This window comes from Aythya fuligula, chromosome 19 (assembly GCF_009819795.1).
Source record: "Aythya fuligula isolate bAytFul2 chromosome 19, bAytFul2.pri, whole genome shotgun sequence".
Taxonomy (NCBI): domain Eukaryota; kingdom Metazoa; phylum Chordata; class Aves; order Anseriformes; family Anatidae; genus Aythya; species Aythya fuligula.
Window position 1 is genome coordinate 3,548,286 of NC_045577.1, and position 20,704 is coordinate 3,568,989.

The following is a 20,704-nucleotide window of genomic DNA, read 5'->3' on the forward strand; positions in this document are numbered from 1 at the left end:
TGGGCCACTGAACCATGAGGTATTGTCCAGTCAGGAAGAAAACTACTTACACTGAAGGTAGAGGGTTCCTTTGTTGGTACAGTCTTTGCAGAGAACTACTGAGTTGTGTTCATGCTCTGCCTGCTAAGCTTTTAAATATTAAAGGAAATGTAGTAGTGAAAACACGAATGAGAGTGTGAATGGGACAACTACAGACCATTAGGAGTCCCTCTACCTCATCTTGACACGTAGTGAGCTTTTCTCCAGCTGCACTTTCATCAGACAGGTAGAACCCTGTTATAGCTTCCTAGGCTGGATTGGTTGCTGGCTCTGTGTGGAACTGAAGTCTCACATTTCATTCCTTTGCTCCAATAAAGCTGGAATGTCTGAGAGCTTTCTCTGTAACAGGCAAGCGTTTCCAGAAATCCAACTTCCTCTTTTCATGTAAGACCTTGATAAAAATCAGCCACTTTGCCCTCCCCTTCTCTGTAGAATATTGATATTCTGCAGCTAAGGCAACTGTCCTGTTCCGTCCTGAGCGTTGTATCTACAGCAGCAATTCATTAACTCCTCTTTGCATCCAAAAAGTGCTTTCAGGTCATAGTACATGCCTTATGCCTAGGACACGACAACTCCTGTTGTTGCATTTAGGGAGACTGAGGTACAACCTAGCTTCAGACTCTGGTTCACAGGAATTCCTGGATTATACTTTGATGTTCAGAGAACACCTTTCACTCCTTACTGAAAGAACAATATTTCTGCTATGAAGAAACAGGCTGCTTGTGGTTGTTCAGCCTGGAGAAGAGAAGGTTCTCAGAGGACCTTATTGTGGCCCTTCAATACTTAAAGGGGGTTTGAAAGAAAGATAGAGAGGGACTTTTTACCAGGGCCTGTAATGATAGGACAAGGGGTAATGCGTTTAAACCAAAAGAGGGTAAATTTAGATTAGACATAAGGAAGAAATTCTTCACTCAGAGGGTGGTGAGACACTGGAGCGGGTTGCCCAGAGAAGTTGTGGCTGCCCCATCCCTGGAAGTGTTCAATGTCAAGCTGGATGGAGCTTTGGGCAACCTGGTCTAGTGGGAGGTGTCCCTGCCCATGGCAGGGGGGTTGGAACGGGATGATCTGTAAGGTCCCTTCCAACCCAAACCATTCTATGGTATTTTTCACCTCACAAAGCTTGTTGTCTTAAAGAAATTGAAGCTTTTAGCAAAAGCTCATGTTACTCTAACAATTATGCTATTTTTTAAAAATACTGTCTCAGGAATTTACCTGGCTTTTGGTCCATCTCAACATCTTACACGTAGCTAGGTGTAATAGACCAGTTATATTTCCCCCTGCCACTGAGCTTAGTGACAGATCTCATAAAACTAAGCTTTTCTGGCAAGCTGGCCTGACTCCATTAATTTCTATGTTGCTGGGAAATTGAAATATTTTTTTTCTGGTTCAGGCTCAGGTACAGCTTGCTGAGGATATGTGAGCAGCTAGGACAGAGGGTATCTCTACGTTGTGAAACAAAAGTTTGATGCAGCTTGGATCTTGATAGCTTATGATACCACAGTCTAGCTGCAGCAGGTGAGACTTCAGTAGTAACTCAACTTACAGAGGCATTAGTTTGAAAAAAACCAAACTTTTGGTGTTCTTCAGTCTTGAGACTGATGGAACCAAGCCATAATTTGTCCATTAATCTTGATGTAGTTTTGCCAACATCTCAGAGTAAAAAGCCTGATTTGCTGTGATTACAGTGCGAGGCTGAGGTGTGCTTCAGCTGTCTCCTCAGCATGGCAACTAAATTCTGGGGATTCTGCATTTAGGTTGCTGATCCCTCTTGCCTCTGTGATGTTTCCCCACTTCCTTCAATCCCACCTTGCCAACATAGTCAGAACCTTGAGTGCTTTTTGTCACTTGATTCAAGATTTTAGTGGCAGGAGCTTTCACTACATGGGCGTTAGAGAGGATTAAGGTCTAGTGGGTGGTACTGTCACATGAGACAACTTCAAAAGGAGAGCAGTAAATGGAGGATTAAATGAGCAAAGCCTGACTCCCCTAACGCGTGGAGGCTGGTAAGCAGTATATGCAGCCGCTCTTAGTTTTGCATCTAGGAGAACGATTAGCAAGTGTTACACAGAAAACATCATGAAATAAACTTGTCTGTCTCAAAGCTTATAGGGACACACATTCTTGGGGAACAGGAATCAGAGAGATAAAAATACATTTCAATCAAACAACCTCAAAAAAAAAAAGTATAATTTGTCAAGTTTTGCAAACCATATGAAAACAATTCAAAAGTGACACAAAAATATATATAAGTTTGAAAAATACTTAAAGAAAAAAGTACAGATCTCACAATATCAAAACAAATGACGTATGGTTAAGAAGAGAAAAGAAGACATTGAGTAACACCATATTGGCAGAAAAAAAGTAAACCTCTCAGGGCAGCTGTGTTCTGTCATTTAAAGTGTCAGTTTGTGTCTCTAGGATCTATCTATAATGTGCTCAGCAACGACAGCATTAACTCTGAGCATTAGAAGAACCTGTCATAGCAGCGAGTCAAATCTGAGAGCAATGTAAGGGAAGAGAGCAGCGACGGTTACTGTGCTGTGTGAGGCCTGAAATGTCCTAAATCACGTGGCCATGGCTTCCTCTAACTGCAGATGTAAAATATTTTCTAAACTCATTTTTAAGGGAAGAACTGTGAATTGTGAAAGAACTGTGACAAGCAGGGGGCTCTTGAGCATGAACTGCATGATGTGATGTTGAGTGCTTGGCTGTGCAGCAAACTTTGGCCCTCGGCTTCTTAAGCATCTTATAGGTCTAGAGTTTTAAAAATCAAGACCACCTTAGTGGGACTCCCTCTCCCCTACACCATATAAATTGGAGTAATTCTGCTGATGTGAGTGGGACTGCACTGGTGGGAATTGGATAAGAATAGGGCCCTTTGTTTCCCAGATGAAGGGGAAGATGTTGGGGTGGAACAGGAGGTGCTATTTCATGAGATCACACTCCAAAGAATGCATAGAGACTCCCTAGTCTCAAAAGATGATGTTAGCAGCTCCAGTGACAGCACCTGTGCTGCAGTAAGCTTCCTATAAAGGGAGATTACTTTGTCATTGAGTGTGGCTTGTACCAACGCAGACTGAAGAAGGGTAGGACAGCTTTAGTCCGTTACTGGAACTTGCACTGGTACAAGCTGCTCTTGCCTAGGATCTAAGAGAACTTCTTATGCCAAGGGGAAATCCACTTTCTGGCATTTGTAGCCCTTTCCCATAAAGCAGAACACAACTAAAAAGCTGAAGTACTGGAATGAAGATGCATAGCCCTTTGTGAACAAACCTTGTTCCTTGTTGCACAGCCTCCCTTAGACGGAAAAGCTTTGTGTTGCCACGGGTGGGTAACTGGTTTTACTGGTCGTCCCTGACTGTGTGAGACTGGGTGGGCTGGCAGATCCTACTGAACTGCCAAAGGGGACAAAACAGAACTCTTGACTTTAATGGGAATGTCTTACTTCCAAATGACCCACGTACACTTAGCAGTGCTTCTATTAAAATGAGTCTTCCATAAAAAACCTTAAGGGAATGAATTGACTTGAAAGATCTTTCTTTCCCATTTTCTCTACTTACAAATAATACTAAAAAGGTCAGTTCTCTTGGTCTAACTCTCTTGTATTGTGTCCCCCAACCTCTGTAAGCAAATAAATAATTTGCATTGCCTATAAAACCCACTGAGTGGCCAATACCAATTCAGGACTGGTGATCTTGCAGACATTACAGGACCTCATGCAATACAGCAAAAGGGAATTTTCTAAAAAGTGGGAAATAAAAAAAGTCACACTAGCGATCACACAACTAGGTCTTCAAGCTCATGATCATTTGAGGCTCTCTGTGTGGTCTAAAAAAAAGGTTAAAAGATACATAATGTAGTTGTCTTTGTTTTTTTCTTTTTATACAGAAATCATACACACAGAACTTCAATCTGAAACTTCATAACAAAAAAGTCCACTAATTTAAGGAAAGCATTTTGTTGTGCAAAAAGTCCCTCCCCCCCTCCCCTGTTCACCTTCATCTACTGAGGGTCTCACACACACACATAAAGTTTCCTTCCAACGGGCGAGTTGGTAAGAAAGAGTCCTCCCTATATACAGTGAATTAGAGAGAAGCTGGATACAGTGCTGGCAAGAGGCACTAGGTGATTGCCTCTATCTGGAAGTGTCCATGTTCTCCTCCTTAAAGTTACTGCAGTGCTCTATAACTTTCCTATGGATAAAACAGGACAAGGAGAGAGGGTTTAGTTTAAAGCTTACTGCATTACAGTTGTGGGACAGGAACATAGCTTGGTCTCTATGTAAATATGCGCTGTTTGCAGCAGGCAGGCTCTTCTGATGTGCATTAAGCAATGTTTGTATCAAAAGGAGCATATTCCACAAAGCAACATAGAGTTTGCTGTCCATTCCCTTGGGGTTTCAAGTCATATTAGTATAAATCCTCATCCATGAGACCATTCATTTCTCACTCTCATATCCAAATCATCAGATAACTTTGAATCACACCAGGAAACACATGCATACAAATGTTTGTTTTCACTCTGCTGTTATCTGTCCCTGCTTTTCCTGTTCTTCCCATTTACTGTTCTTGGACTGTCACATCACCATACATAATTTGTCTAACCCACAGTATTCTTCTGCAGGGTTCTGTCACCTCCAGCAGTTAGCAACCCTTCAGCTGTGGGGAATGCCTGCCACTCACCCACCAGGTGCATATTCCCAGCCAATCTCTACCTCTCCTCTATATTCACCCTGCAGGCATGAAATTGTAGAGCTCAGTTTGTCAATGATTAGAAACTGCAGCTCTCTCTTAAAACTTGGAAAGAATGACTCCAAAGGAAAGTCATGTAATAATCTGGGGAAGTTCACAGTGGTGGGGGACTCTCTCCACCTTTTGAGAATCCTCTGATTTTAACTGTGCAGTCACAGTCAGCTCTTTTAGTGACAGGCCTGTATGATTACAAACAGGGACCCCACACCTCCAGTATGGACAGTAGCGATGACTGGGGACTATGAGAATACGAGATGCAATTAGCAATGTGGCTCCCTTATCCAACAAGCCACTCCTATAACCTATTTGCCTGGCATCTATGAACCCTCAATGACGTGTTTATTGCCCACCTATTATCACCTCTCTAGTCTTGTTTCTATCAGTTTTCCTGCTCTTCTCCCATGTTTGCTTCACCCCTTGTAGAGATCAGCACAGGCCTTTCTTTGGTAGCCTCACTTGATGTAAGAGTAAAAACTAACTTGAAGCTAAACTGAATGTTTGATGACAATGCATTGGTTTCCTACCGGGCCATTTCCTTGGTCTCTTGCCGTGCTGAGGCCATTTTAATCATGTCCTTCAGAAGGGGAATCCCACCTTCTTTGATCAGCAGTGGGCAATACTTGTCAGCTGCAGAGAAAAGAATAAAATAGGTCCTTGAACCTTCACAAGAGCGGAATAAAGGGTGGCAGGAGGGGTAGGATGCTGCTGGAGAAGTCACAAAACTTTTTAACTTTTTTTTTTTATGTTTTGGAGACAACCTGTTAGGGGTACCTTGGCTATAAAAACAGGACACAAAATGACTGAGAAATAAGAGCGTGGCCAGAAGGATCAAAACATTGAAGGAATTTCCTATGCTCTAAGTCTCACTGTTTTTTGTTTGGCTGTGCTGCCTGGACATTCCTGCATCATTCAGAGAAGGTTCTCTCTAACTACATAGCTAAATCGGGATGAGTTTTTCTGGTAACAAGTTTAGATTCACAATGTCAGCTTTTACAGTGCAGTGGGTGTGATTTTGAAACAGGAACTTACGGTAGACAGAGACCAAGTTATACAGTGCCCAAGTAGCCCAGTGCTGGCTGACCGGAGAGATCCCTTGTGGAAGAAGCCGAAGGATTGGTTCGAATGACCTGCACAGAAATATTGTAGAACTTGCTAAAAATCCAAGAGCTGCTTCTTCCAGCACCTTTGCTACACAGAGCAATACAAACCCTGTGCTCACAGAAACCACAGCAGTAAATCTATTGGCATGTCAAAGATTCTGGCATCAAAGCCTAAGTCTGTGTCACATGGCAATACTGGCAGGCTTACAGGCCCTGCTGCTTTAGCATAAACACGCTGCCCAGATACATAGCTGCAAAGAAGTCAGCTGATTTCCATCCTCTGTCAGTCATTTCCTCGTGACAGCTGAAACCCAGCAGCACGGGTCATTCTGTAGAAGGTCCAAAACAAAATTATACCCAGCCAAAGCCAGCTGCTCACGTGCAATGGTTGCTCTGTTTCTTCTGACAATCATGTGTCTATACTGTAGCTAAGGAATTGGAATGCCATTCGTTCAGGATTCCTGCCAGGCACTATGGGAATACACAGTACCTGACACCCTCACAGAGGAAGGACTTTGGAGGATTCCACTGGTTGTATTAACCCATTAAGAGGTTTCTGGGAACTGTGTCTATATATCCCCCAGAGGAGAGTGAAAGCTACAGCAATACACATGTCTTTCAGAATTAAGGTGCCAAGGACAGAAGTCTCAAAGAATGATGTTTAGTCAATCTCAGATAGTCAGATTGTGGGTTTCTGAACTATGCAATTTCACCAGAAATGTGCAGAATGAAGTCTGCTGGGTTCCCTTGCTTCTCTCATAAGATTTGCCAGACAAGGTATTAATTTTCAACAGCCTGTGTAACATGCTACCTTCAGTCAAAGGAAGATGTGAAGCCCTCACTAAAGAATATGTTCTTGAGGATTTCTCCTTCACTTTAAGCAGAACCTCCACGCTCTGCTGTACCTTTTCCCTTCTGTCTGTTGGTGCTTGCTTTCTGTGACAAGCCTGGCTGCTGAGAAAATGAGTCATACTTCTCTATTCCTCACCTGTAATTGATATTTCTTCTGGAGTTGATATCCCAGCTCTGGATGGCTGCCCACATCCTCTTTACAACTTCCTCTCGGTGTGGCTCACATATACCCCAGGCCTCTGGACCATCAAACATGATATGGGAGAGCACGCCACAGGCATTATAGGATACCTCAATGCCATCTGCTTTGCTCTCCAGCAGGTTGCTGCCAAGACAGAAGAGATCATTGGGAGGTTCCAGAACAACCTTCCTTAGCATCTTACAAAAAAACAAAACCAGCATGTGTTTTATTGTGATCAGAAACAGTCATTGGAGAAAACATCTCCAGCCTGAAACAGGAGCAACGCTCTCCAGGGATGCAGCTTTTCAGTGACATTAACACCACAAATAAGCCCCTACAATCCAAGGCATTTACAAAGCTGTCAAATGATTTCCTTTTAGCTTTTTTAGAATGCAAAAACAATCTGAGGCATCAAAGGTTGAAAAGTCTCCAGGTGATTCAGGACCAACACAAGCATTCACTTGGCCCAGCTGCTCATTAGCCTGGCACTCACCTGAACACACTGATGAACTGGGAGGTCATGAGCTGTGGGCGGAGTTCCTTCACCTCTGCCACATTGCCAAGGAGGCCGAGCATATTGCGATGCAGCTCCTGTTTCTCTGGGAACTCCTAACGAAGTCAGAGACAGGATTATACAATAGTAGAAGCACGGTGATATTGAGAACAAGAGACCCTGGGGAAAGGTTGTGCAGTGCTTCTAAAAAGGGTGAGCGTTTTTGGGTAGTTAGCATTGGTTCTTTAGCAATTCTCTGATGGGATCTCTAGCCTTCGAGATCCATGTGAAATGAGAAATCAAGGCCAGCGCCTGTTACTCACTGGTGCTCTACTTAAGGAAAACTGCGTACGAGGCAGGAAAGAGGGGGATGTGTTCAGTTTAAGTTTCTCTGCTTTCCTACTGGGTGGGTGGGTGGATGAGAGAAAGAATGAAACATGCAAGCTTTTTCTGTTCATGCAACATAGGAAGTACTGCTTATGGATTAGCATAACTAGGAATCGTGCCCAGACACTTGTATCTCCACTGCTAATGTCAGCGTTCATCTAGAGAAAACTAGATGTACTTACTTTCAGGCACTCCAAGAACAGTTTCATGCCACTGTAGTTAAGGAACATCTCACAGTTATCAGGGGTCTCATCAGTAATGTTCCAGAGGGCACTCCAGGAGAACTCCATCACCTGATCGCACTATGGAGCCAAAGAGAAAGGGAAAGAAACAGTTTTGCAAATGTGGGAGCCCAGTGCAAACCAGCCACTTGTGGTTCATCTCTGCCATCGCCCCAGATGAATTCAGGGGTAAGAAAATCTTGTTATTCGCTTTCAGCTTGTCAGCAAGTGTACTTGTTTGTTTATTCCTTTTGCTTCCCTGCCACATTCCCTCCTGCCCTGCCACCCTCCCTCCAGTGACAAGAAATTCTGCAGCACCAGCTGGGATGTCTCATGTTTGGTAGAGAAGCTGGGCTAACGCTCCAGACTGATCTCCATGCCAAAGTCAGACTGAAGAAAAAATACTCTATGTATAAACTTCTGTGGGAAACACTCACCGTTTTATCAGCCAGCTTCTTCTGAATCAATTTTAGCATTGTCTGTGGGCAGAAAGGGAAGAATGAGAACAGCTCAAGAATCACAGAGCTAAAACCGACAGCTGTAGGTGCTGCAGGACTGGCTGCAGCCCCTTGCAGGCATATGAAGTTTTGACCCTTTGCGGAGTAGTTACTTGGTATTTTTTCCTCTAAATCAGTGGGATTGGGTTATGTTCAGGATTGCAGGTGTGTTTGAAGAGCTGAACCATGTCACAGCCAAGTTTGTTGGGTTTACAGTCAAGTCAGTTGTGATCTGTGTGACAAAGTCTGGAATGTGGTAGAACTGCAAAAAAGCTCTGGCCTCTGCAGTTCTTTGTGGAGGGGTGAGATATGCGTTGACGTGAGTTGGGGAGCTGATACAAATTTAGGGAGATGCAGAAGGAGCTAATCAAAAGGTTGTACTGGTTCTGGAAATGGTGCAGCAAAGAGGGAAGGTATCAGGTCACGCTGCTTCCCTGCTCTCATGGACAGCCTGTCTCTGAGACCATGACTTCCAGGGCTGGCAAGCCAGAAAAAGGTGTCACGGGGAGGGGCAGGTTCCAGGAGAGGTTAATGCTGCTGGAACACCAGTTCCCTCCTGTGATATGGTGAGGCTGGTTCACTGGCTGGGCCTGTTTGGTGGGCTGCTGCAAGGAAACTGAGGTAGCCTGGGTTAAAGATAAGCAGATGCCTTGGGACCATACCAACCATGACAAAACCCATCTTGCCCACAGCTTCTTTATGATCGTTGTCCACCTGGCAGACCAGAGCATTACAGAGGTGCACGGCGATGCGCTGGATAGACTCATCCTGCCGGCTCTGATTGAGGATGTTCAGCAGCAGCTCGTTGACTCGGCGGTACTGGAACTCCAGCTCCTCGGGAATGCTGAAGTTACAGAGCGTCAGGCAGCAGTTGCGCTGTACCTGTGTCGAAGGGAAGCAAATGCTGCACCAGCTGGCTACAAAAATCTGACTTTATCCCCTCAAGTTCTCTTTCTGCTTTGTACTGAAACCATCTTCTTGTTTGACCACTACCACTGAAATTTCTGTCACCCTCCTACCTAGCGGTCTGCTTGAGCTGCGCTCTATCAGTAGGCTCTTCTCTCTCACTGGTCTCACATTGCCACACAATCGCCCAACACACGTCACTTTTCAAGGCGGTTCTTTGCTGCCTTTAAGCTTTCTGTTCAGGAGTCACCACTCTGTAACCCGGAGGCATTGCAATGTATATTGTCAGCTAGCTTCTGATAGCAGGGCGCTGGCATGATGTTTCTTTCTGTTAGCTTAACACCCCCACGTCCACACCCTTTTCACCCCATAAGTAGTACTGGACACCTATGCTGTGGGTTGTACACCTTCTGACCTTTAGCATCAGCTAAAAAGGTGCCTTGCTACCATCACTTGCTTCCCCTGGTTCTGGAGAACATCACAAGGCTAAGGAGCACCTTGCACGTAATTCCCACTACTGAGTGAAGGCAAAGAACAGATCTGGGCAAACAGTTCTCTGGTGCCTGCCTCAGCTCACATACCAGAGGCTTAGAATCCACAAATGCTAACATCAAGCTAAAAACCTAACATAGGAAGGAGAACTGGGGGAGCCAAAGGAGGCCGGGCAGCTCTTACTGTGACTTCCTGGTAGGACTCCATGCCGTTCAGCACCACCTGGATGACCTGGCGCCGCAGCTTTACGCTCTGCTCCATGCGGTACTCGGAGTTCGTCAGGTAAAACAGCGCCGCGCTACCTGTCACCTGGATGTTTTTGTCATCCTTGTGGCACTTGAGGGCTGTGATCACCAGCTGCAAGGAAGCAACGTGAAGCTTCAGTGCCACTGACTTGCTGTTGAGTCTTGGGAGGACAGTTATGGCTGTGTGGGGCAAAGGCTGTTACAAGCCTGCAAGGAACGTGCTTATGAAATGAAGGTATCCAGTTCCACTGCACTACTGGAACTTTCTCCAGAATGGTCTGATATGGCATCCCGGTGTGAAGAAAAGGCTGGGACTGCAAAATTTCCCTTGTAAGGGTGAGGTAAATGCTAGCATGGGGCTTACCTGAAGGGCTCGCAACAGCTGGCTGCAACGCTCAATGCGGGCGATGTCAAAAAGAAGGTTGATGGCCCGCGAAGTGATTTCTGGCCGGTGTTCAGTGTACGCCTCGATAGCATTCAGGACTTGCTCTTCATTCTTGTCTCCACTCACCTAGCATGGAGGAACAGGGTCAGGGGAAAAAAGGATGAAGGAGGAAAGCCAGCATCAGAAGGGAACTCTGAGGGTAGGTCTGAAAGGTCAAAGGGGGCAACTTGCATCTGTCCTTCTAGTAGGATTAGGCCCATGATGGGAGCAAAGATGTTTGAGTCGCTTCTTGGCCCAGAATGACAAGAAAAGGCACCTCTGGGGCAGAAGGATGCTATTCACAAGACTCCTATTGTCTTTTTCTGGTAGTCACAGACAATCCTAATCCTTAATTGGGGATTAGTTTTTCAGCCCATTCTGTAAGTGTCTTTTTTATATTTTTTTAAACACCTGTAAAATCTGTGTGGGATATAGGTCTTGTCTTGCCCTCTGGCAGCTCTCCTGCGTTATCAAGTAGCTATAAAAAGGTCAGAGCTAAACTGTCACACGTGAGACCCTAAGAACTCCACTCTACTAGCAGACAGTGATTTGCATGTTCTTTGAACTTCTGCCAAGTACCTACTACCAATATTCTTGCACCCTCATTACCTTATAGGCTGGAATATGTGTCAGGCGGCAGAGAGACGTCTCAAAAAGGCCCAAGAATTGGAGCGGTCGTTTCAGACCCCGGAAGGGTGCGATGCTGCTCTTTGCTGGCTCAATGCTGAGGAAAGAAAGAGATCGCTCGTGTTGGTACCCTGCTTCTCCAGGTGTCTCCTGCCATAAAAACAGCTACCTCCTCTCTGTTCATTTTGACTGTACTGCTCTGTAACTAGAGTGATATCATCTGCATTTCAGCTGTACACCAGCCAGCTTCTCCTATAGCTAACAATAGGCACACATCCCAGATGATCCTGAGTGAAGGGCTAAATGTGTCGAACAAAAACAGCAGTAAGAATTCACGCAGGCAGAATGCAGCTTTCCTAGATAGAATTTGTCCTGGAAATTCACTAGTTGGGGTGAACGCTTCTTAGGAAAGGGATGTGGATTTCACTGATCCAAACTATTTGCAAACTTGTCTGTGTGTCATGTGCTTCTGTCATGTGTGTCTGTGCTTCTGTGATGATCACAGAAGCAGACCGGTATGTTTATGCAAGAACACTTGTTTTGCTGCCGTGTTCTTTATTGACCAAGAGCCAGTATTATAATTACATATTTTTTTTTACTAGCTTTGGAAAAGAGTCAGTACTGTCTCACTTGTTTGCTTTTGCACTTGAGTGCTTGCAGAACAGGAGGGCAGAGCTCTTAGCTGACCTGGAAAACCACATCTCTAAGTATGTCCTACTGAGGTGGACCAGCATTTTTAAAGGTTAGTTTGCCCAGCATCCAGGTCACATCTGAAAATCTGCCTTTAAATTCTAAGTTCTGAAAACACTCTGCCCTCCTGTGAACACTGGTGTGTTGACTTAGTGTAGAAGTGTTTTGTCTCAGAAAAGCCTCATTTCAGTGAAGGTTAAAATGTTTTATATGGAAAATGCGTAAAGGGCCCTGGAGTCCTTTTAGATCTATTAAACCATTGCAAGTGATCTCTAGAAGAATGTGTGTAGAAAAGAACAACTTCAGTTATGTATGGAAGCTAGGTAGAATGAATTTATTACTTTTGCAGTCCTTATTTGTGTCACATACAGAAAACACAGCTGATTCCCATACTAGTCATTAGCATCAGGAGGAACTAGGAACAGTTGTATCTTGCTTTAATTAGATCTACCAAATTTGGAAGGCCAGAAGAGGGAAACATCCTTAATTCATCTTTGACCAAACTAGCCATCCAAGCTGACCTCGGTAATTGCCGTTTCCTTACCTTGTCTGGCCCATCTTCTCTTCCATGCTTGGGATAGTGCAGTTCTCCAACATGGTGTGCCCTGAGATATCGAGCGAAGTGAGGTTTAGCAAGTTTTCCACAAACAGGTTTAGAACCCGCCGGGTCAGCTTGAATTTGTAGTAACTGGACAGATGATCACGGGAGATATCCAAGTGCCTGCAAACGACAGAGAGCAGCTCAGTGTCTGGAAAGCATCAGCTGGTTGCTAAAATGGGACTCTACTGGGGAAAGTGATGAGCCAAGTGTGATTGTTGTTATTATTCCCTTCCTAAGATACAGGAATGTGGTTCTGTAGGATCTGGCAGCAGGATCTGGCCTTGTGTCTAACCGAAGCACGCAGGTATCTGGTAGAGGTCTACTTAAAATGGAGCACAATGACTCACTCGGCCACACCATCACAAAGGAAATTGCTCTAGGCTCAGGAACTGCCTTTCCCAAGCTCCATCAAAGCCTGGTGATTAAGATGCACTAGAGGATCTTTGCATTCCCAGAAACATTTGTTGCCTCATCCCACAAATTAATTTACACAAGTTTTTGTCTGCTTCCCCAATCTTTTTTTTTTTTTTTTCTCCACTCCAGGCTATTACTCTCATTTCATGTGCCATGCAGTATTTAAATGCTTAAACCCAGGGGAAACCCCTGCTGCGAAGGGAGTTGTGGGGCAAACTAACTGGCTACCATGTGCAAGTAGGGTCCCTTATAGGGCAGGGCATGCTCCTGCCTGCTGAGAGAAGACCCCTTGGGAGAGACTAAACTGCTTAAGGCAGGAGCCAACTTCCTACTTTCAGAAGTGCTTTCTCCATGTTGTGAACCAAGTTTCATTGCAAATCACCAGCAGGCAAATGAAGTCATTAGGATTTAGCCAGTGATACCCAGGAGGTTTTCCTAGGACACATGTTAACGCGGTACCCCCTAGTGCCTGCAGTCTGTGCAGACAATACTGAAGGCATTGCAAAGTATGCTTCATGTGAATGCTAGGGCCCTGCTTTTTGGCTCAGGTCTTGTTCCTGATACCACTGTGCAGTTTGAATAGCAATTGTCTCGACTCTGTTTCAGGAAGTCATTTCACTGTCAACACTGTTAGGTCTGGAGTGCCTATTTATTTACGCTGCTTTTTTCCTTGGTTGCACCATCCCTCCACAGCGCGCTTACACAAAGCACAGCGAGCAGATGGTCTGAGCTAAGAGCTTTCTGAGTTTTATCTCAGAGCCAGTTTTGAACTTTGGATGTTCCCGTTTAACAAGTGGTATGAAGGATTGACTTTCACAGTGTGGTTGTCACTGAACTGGTATCTGTGTACATCCGTAGCCATTTTTCCCCCCATCTTGGGTGTTCTGCTGTTCTTTTTCTGTTTGGTTAGAGTGGATATGTTTCTGTGTGTGTATATTTATTTAATTTTCCCCCATGTCAGACGTGCACAGTGAGTCAGTGAGAGAGTCTGTTCATGGGAGGGTTTATAACCTGAAGCCAGCAGCAGATGGCTCTCCCTCAGCAGGCAGGTAGCCCACCCCCAAAAGACTTGTGTGGCTCCTATCGGTGGGGAAAAGCTAAAGAAGGAAAAAGAGATCTGCTGACCTGAGCTTGTGGAGCTGTGCAATCACTTGGATGTGCTCCTCTGAAAGGTCCATGTTGTAAAGCACTAAGGAAACCAGACTGTCCTTCCACTGGGTCAGAAATCCCACATCGTTCAGCTGGATCCCGGAGAGATCAAGAGCTGCAAGGGAGGCCAGAGGCCGAAGCAACGTCTCCACATTTACCCCTTCAATCAAGCGACCCAGGTTCAGGAAGCGCAAGCGGCTAAAGCCTTCGAAAGTAAAGTCCTTGACCAAAACCTGGCGAGTGGGGTTCACCAAACAGTCATCTTCACAGCCTCCAGGGTTTTCCTCCTCGTAGAAGATATTACAGCATCCAAAGAGGCTAAGGGAGATAAGCGTGTGGCTGAAGCTCACCAAGGTTTGCAGACTCTTGGCTGTCAGCTTCTCACAGTTAGTCAGGTAGAGCTCAACAAGATCCTGGAAGATGGAAAATCGAACAGTTAGAAACCTCTCACAGGCAGAGAGCCCCACCCTGCTCCCTACAACACCTCACACCAGGACAGCCTGAGACCACGTGTCACCAGACCCGACCAGTGTCCCCAGCCCATTCCCTACAGCAGCCTTTAGGGTGCTGAGGATGGAGATGCTGAGGTTCTCCCCCAAAAAACTTGGATACAATCCTGGGAATCTCTGGATGCCTGGGATTCTAGCCGTTCCCCATGCAGCAGTGCTGTCACGGCAATGCCACCTGCTTCCTGATGGCCTCCAGGTCCTGGTCCTGCACGATCTGTTCCCGCAAGTGGATCCGAGCTAGTCTGGTGCTCCGGGGATCAGAGAACAGGGTGAAGAAGCTTTCATGGGGTTCGAAGATGCTGTCCGTCTTGACCAGCTCCACATACCTGCATTAGGGCAATGGCGTTAGCACAGCACAACGCAAAGGCACAGGTACAGCCCTAGCACCTTCACTGGTCATGGCAAAATGTTACCAAGTGCCTGAGCACACAGACTCCCTCCTGATCATCCAGAATAATGCTGGGATAATGGGAGCTAGGCTATTATCTCTTTTTGTACAAAGCTAATACTCCTTAGGAAAATCTAAGGCAAAGATTTGTGCAAGGTCATGTGTATTTCTGAGCAAACCGGCTTCTGGCAAGCACAGACTCCGGGATTTTTCTTTCCTCCCTGTTTAAAGCTATTAACTTGATTTTTTCATTTTCAGAAAATTATCTAGCCAGTTTTCTGCCAGACTTTGTGGGCAGGAGTTCAGCCAAGAGAAACTGTGATAGCCAAGTTAGAAATCCCTGGAAACAGGTTGCTTTGTGAAGCTATGGCAGCAGCTGCCCTAAAATGCAACATCTGTTAGCACTTTGCACTCTTATTTTTCTGGTTTGGGAGAGAATTGTAATGCTGCCGTGGTGGGAAGTAGGAAAGCTCCCTTGTTGCTTACTGATGTTCTTGGAAGAAGCAGCGACTGCTCATTGCAATCTGGGGTTAGCTATATGGAAATGGTGACTGGCAGGACTATTGTGACCCCTGGGGATAGTTCCTTCTGAATTTAATGCACATCCTTATTTCCAATTTGAGGCTAAACCAGCAAAAACAGCCCTACGAATTCCTCCCTGTTTTTTTCCTTGTATGCTTTCCATCACTTTTTTTTTTTTTTAGAAAAACCATGGTCCTCCTTCCCCAAGCCTCCCAGCTCCTTTCCAAACCAGACAACCGCTTCCCCACAGCCCTGAGACGTACTCGTTGACAAGTTTGTCGCAAATCTCGCTTGGCAAGAAGATGTCAGGGTGGAGTCGGAGCGTTTCATTGTCCAGCAGGTAGCAGAGAGTCCCCTCCAAGTTGCGAAGGCAGAAATCTGTGCACAAGGTCATTAGCGACTCCGGGCTATCAGATGCCATCTTGAGGGAAGCAGCGGGCAGGGGAAGGACAGAAGGAAGCTTTTGGTTCAGAAGATCCTTTCCTCAAACGAAATCCCAGGATGGATTTACAGAGACATCAGGGCAGCTATAAGCAGAGGAGGAGGGAAAAAAAAAAAAAAAAGCATTGAGAAAGGCACACTGGAAAGCATCCTGCAAAGCTGCTGTACCAGCGAGGATGTTGATGGGTTTATTTACAGCCCATCACTTGCTGACCTCAAAAGAACCTGCAGCGTTTTGGCCTCTCTGGGACTTAATTCCTTGGCAACCCCACCCCCAGGGGACACCGAGGGAATAAGTTAACACGAAACATGTTTGGAAATGAGGCTACACAGCAAGAAAATGCTTCCTCATGGCAGGAGTTATCTGGCTGACGAAGGGCCTCTGAAAGGGAAGTGGCAGAAACCACAGTGCTCGGTTTCCTTCAGAGTGGCTCGGATAAACCACCAGAAAATTTACTGTTGCGAAGATCCTTTGTGCAGCCCCAGTGGGACCTGGCGGCCCCGTATCTTGTGCCTGTAATTGTTGGCCATCGTTCCAAGTGAAGTTCAAGCTGGGTGCTTCTCTGCAGCTCCAAGCCAGAAGCTTCGTGCAAGTCCCTGAGCTAGACCATGAAGTGGAGCAGAAGCCAGAGGGAAGGACATGAACTGCTTTGGCTTCCCTTGCTGAGTGCAGCGAAAAGGTTTATGCACGTGAAGGACATCGATGAGTGCAGCTGGAACTTGCTCACCTAAAACGTTCCAAATTCTGTTAGGAAAAAAAGTACAGGCAACTGACTGGGAAAAAGGCGAGGGACTTTTTCCTCTTCTTGGTTTTTAGCACCAGATGAAGAAGGATGGCGGGGCAGGCAGTCAGGAGAGGCTATTCCTGTCCATTTTCTTGTTTCAAAAATCTCCTGGCTCTGTTTTTCACGCTTGCTGGCACCGAAGGAGCCCTAGCTGAGTGCACTGACGGTGTTTAGGAGAAATGACTGAAGAACAGCAACTCCTGTTTCACTTTCAAAAGGCTCAAATCACGTTAGAAACAACCCTAATGTGAACCCTTCAATACGTTTCCACGAGCATACAAGAACTGTGTTGAAATGTTTATTTCTGAGGAAAAACACGTTGTTGGTTTTTTTTTTTTTTTCAATAGGTGTGTCCCTACTGCAGCAAGGACACAAATGCTATGGAGTTATTCTCCTCTGCACAACAGCTGAGCAGCCTTTGCTGGGGAAGCTGTTGCAAAATGCGAACTATATGCTGTTTCTGATCTTTATCCTGCAGCTGCAAGGATTGGGGCGTTTGTCTGTCTCTAGCTCTCTGCTTCTGAGTGTTCCTCTAAAGCCTCTGGTGCTCTCTTCCCTTCGTTCCTGTAGTAGCAGCACACAATGCAAGAATTTCAGGCAAATTCAAATTCAGGCACCAAATGGTCCCTGTGGGAGACAGCAGCTCAGCCCTGACTGAGGCTCCCGGCCTCCTGATCCCCCCCCTACGCTGCAGAATGGATTTCTGTGCAAACACAAGGGCAACACAAGTTGCAAATCAAAGCTCTTTTCTTCCCTCTGTGTCTCAGTAATTATTTTTTTTGAGTGTGTTTCAGTGCCAAGGACAAGAAGTTGGCCAAGGAATTAACCCAAGGCACGAAGGAGCCTCAAAAAGCGAGCGAGATCAGCAGAGCTGCTCCTTACTCGGCGATGGAGGAACTGCAGTGCTGGACTACACCTGAGGAACACCTACCCTAAGCCTCGTCTCCCTGGGCCAAATCTTGCTCTAGGGTAAGTGAACAATCCTGGGACTGAACCCTGGTTGCCTTTTGGCTTTACTCGAACTGTTTCAATAATTCTTTCTTTCTCTAAATGTTTTTGGGAACTATACGTGCAGGCAGCCATAATGATTTTGCTTCAGTCCCAAATTCCTGGCCCACTGTGTTCTGACCTAGAACTTTCAATAGCTTTTCCAGTGGGGATCTCAAGCAGGTTCTCTGCTGGTTTTCACTCAAGAGGGAAAAGGTCTCTGAGCACAAGCAGGTGATGCAGAGAAAAAAATGAATAAAACCCAGCAATCACCAAAAATGTACTTGATGTGCTGATCAGAGACAGTTTAAAGGGTGCAGTCTCTCTCTGGGTCACTGAGCCCTGAGCTAGCGTCGTGATAACATAAAACTGATGACTTAGGGGTGCCACGGTAACTTGGAGACCTTTGAGATGCGTGTCACAAGGAACAAAAATGAGTAAGGTGGGTTTTCATCCTGAAAAAGAAGGAAATCCCTGATCAACAGCTGTCCCTCTTGTAGTTATGTCAGGAGGGTGAAATGTGCCGCTGAGGGTGGAGAATTGCCTCGTGAGTGGTAAGGTCCCAACCGAGGGAATGCAGGTGGGAGGAAGCTGTCCTGTGCCCTGCGTGGTGTCTGCTTTGGAGACAGATCTGCTTCAGCTCCAGAACGAGTCCCTCTCACACGTTTTGCCTGAAGCTCACTGGAGAGAATCTTTCCAGAAAGGCAAGATGAACAGGAAGATCTGAGCCAGCAGGGAAACGTGTTCTGCTGTCCCTACCAGTTCACCCGTGCCACCAGACGGGAGGTCCCTGCAGCCAGTGTTCTTCCCTGGCTTCCTACCGCTGGCCAGAGAACTTGGAAACAAACCCCCATTGACAACCTTTTGTCACGTGGAGCTGGAAATGGTCAGTGCTTGGGGCTTGTCCAAGCAGCTTAGAACTCTAAAGGGCACGGGCTGCCTTCCTGTTGCTCTGACAATCCTCTGTGCCCCTCTGCCGTGGCCAGCACGATGCAGCTGGCTGATCCTAGTCCTAGAGAAATCCCACGTTAACTTCTGAGCTTCCCAAAATCTACCAACAAAATCCCGTGCAGGAAGCTAGCGCAGAGGAAAGCGCCCCAGTAAAATAACCCCAAAGAGAAGCATTCATCCTCGTGATTTACTGGGTGTATTCGAGTAGCACCCGAGCTGCTGCTGCACCTGTGGCCCTTTGGTATGGGACACGAGACAAACTAGTCCTGGCCTCCTCAAACTGGACTTGAGAGGTGAGGGAGGCAGGGGGAGAGGGAAGTAAGGAAGTCGATAGCTGCACCGATCAGTATTGGCTCTAGATATAAGCTCGGTGTGCTTTGGTGATAAAAATAAATGAACTAGATATGCTGACAAATCATTAGCGTTTGCCTAATCATTATCCTCGGGCAGCTTTCCACAGGCAATAGATCTGCAAGTCGCCTGCCTTGCAGACTGTCGCCAGTGCAGCCCAGTGACGGGTAATGAGCTGTCCTGTGTGTGTGTATTCTTGGAGGGTCAAAAACACGTGCAGGATGCTGACAATTCAAGTGCAGAAATCGAAACGAGTCAGAAGTACAGCTGCCAATCTTCTTTACCATTTATTTCTCGGGCAGCTTTCGCTTCTGTGTCAATGCACGAAGGAACCAAGGCCCTGGGAGACGCTGCAGTGGGCATTCAAAGCCTGCACACCCGGCTGACCCCAGAAGCAGCCTCCTCCACGGAGTAACAGCACCCTCCCTCCAGCTGTGGGTCCCAAAAGAAACTGCAGCACCACGCCACGCAGCTTCGCTCATCCCCAGCACCAGCCTTCCACAGCCAGCCAGCCTCTCTGGCAAGTATTGCTGATTTGCAGCCTACATTGGTATTTTTACATCATTTCTGGCTCTGCGGGCACGTGAGCCTTGGCGGCGGCCTCGGGCTGCCCGTGCCAACGTTCCCTACCTTGGACTTGAGACCCGGCTTCTCCCCTGGTATCTCCCTCCGGGGCCGCTGCCCGAAGCCAAGCCTGACTCACGGTGGCTCCGCGCCAAGGCCGGAGCCTTCACGGCGCTGCCACACGACCGAGGGGCGAAACCGACTTGGGGAGCACCGGGACCGTGCCCAGGGAGAGAGAGAGAGGGCACAGAGCGCGTGTGGAGGGGAACGGCTCCAAAAATCCCCGTGCCGTGCTTGCGGGCTGTGGCCCGGGGCGCGTTTTGAGGGAAAACTGCACTGTCACTCCAGCTGCCAGCTGGGGGGGGCAATTATTCATTTGTCCCCCCATCGTTATTCATTTCTCCTCCCGTAATTCTTCCTTTCTCCCCCCGCAGCTGGCCGGGGAAGCTCCGGCCCTGCCCGCCAGCCCCCAGCACGGCCCCGTCCCGGTGCCCACAACCTCCCAGCGTGTCGGAGGGGCCGGGATCCCGGCGGGGGGGGGGGGGTCCCCGTGCCTACCGGGCCGGGCTCTCCGGGCTGGGCCCAGCCGCCCCCTGCCCCTGCCCCTTCTCCCCCCCCCCCTCCCCGCGCTGACAGCCCCGGGCCCTGCCCCCAACCCCCCCCCCCCCCCCCCCACACACACCGGGGCTCCCTTCCCGGTGTCAACCCCGGTTCCTCGGAGGCTGTGGGGCCGGGAACGGGACTCACCTGGCTCCAGAGCCCCCCCCGCGGAGGGCCGGGGCCGGCGGGCAGGGCTCGGGCTCGGCCTCCTCCTGCTCGGGGCCCCCCCCGTCCCTCCCCCCGCCGCCGCCGCCGCGGCCTCCGCTGTCAACAAACCCCGCCGTCACTTCCGCCAGCCGGGGGCCGCCGCACCGGAGGAGGAGCCTCCGCCACCGCTTCCCCCCGGGAAACAGCGGCCGGGCCCGGAACGTTCCGGGTTCGCCCCCTCGGTCCCGTTCCGCCCCCACTCCCCCCCCTCCCTCCCTTGCTCCGTTCTCCCTGCGAGGAGGGGCTTAGCGGGTGGGTGGGCGTGGTTTAGCACACAACGGGCGTGGCCTAACGCATGATGGGCGTGGTGAGACGCGAATGGGCGGGGTT

At 47.6% G+C, this 20,704-nt stretch overlaps 1 protein-coding gene across 1 annotated transcript; it reads right to left on the reverse strand.

Annotated features, from left to right (window-relative positions):
- Positions 1-1,087: 1,087 nt before the first annotated feature.
- On the reverse strand, positions 1,088-20,444 carry ZER1 (zyg-11 related cell cycle regulator). Its single transcript, XM_032200163.1, has 16 exons — positions 20,315-20,444; positions 15,752-16,015; positions 14,754-14,904; positions 14,046-14,482; positions 12,450-12,626; positions 11,198-11,312; positions 10,529-10,675; positions 10,103-10,276; positions 9,188-9,403; positions 8,462-8,503; positions 7,986-8,105; positions 7,417-7,532; positions 6,879-7,067; positions 5,820-5,917; positions 5,315-5,417; positions 1,088-4,232 (listed from the first exon to the last, which is right to left on the reverse strand). Exons 2-16 carry the CDS (start codon positions 15,907-15,909, stop codon positions 4,175-4,177), a joined length of 2,301 nt encoding a protein of 766 aa, XP_032056054.1. The 5' UTR covers positions 15,910-16,015; positions 20,315-20,444; the 3' UTR covers positions 1,088-4,174.
- Between the last annotated feature and the right edge of the window lie 260 nt (positions 20,445-20,704).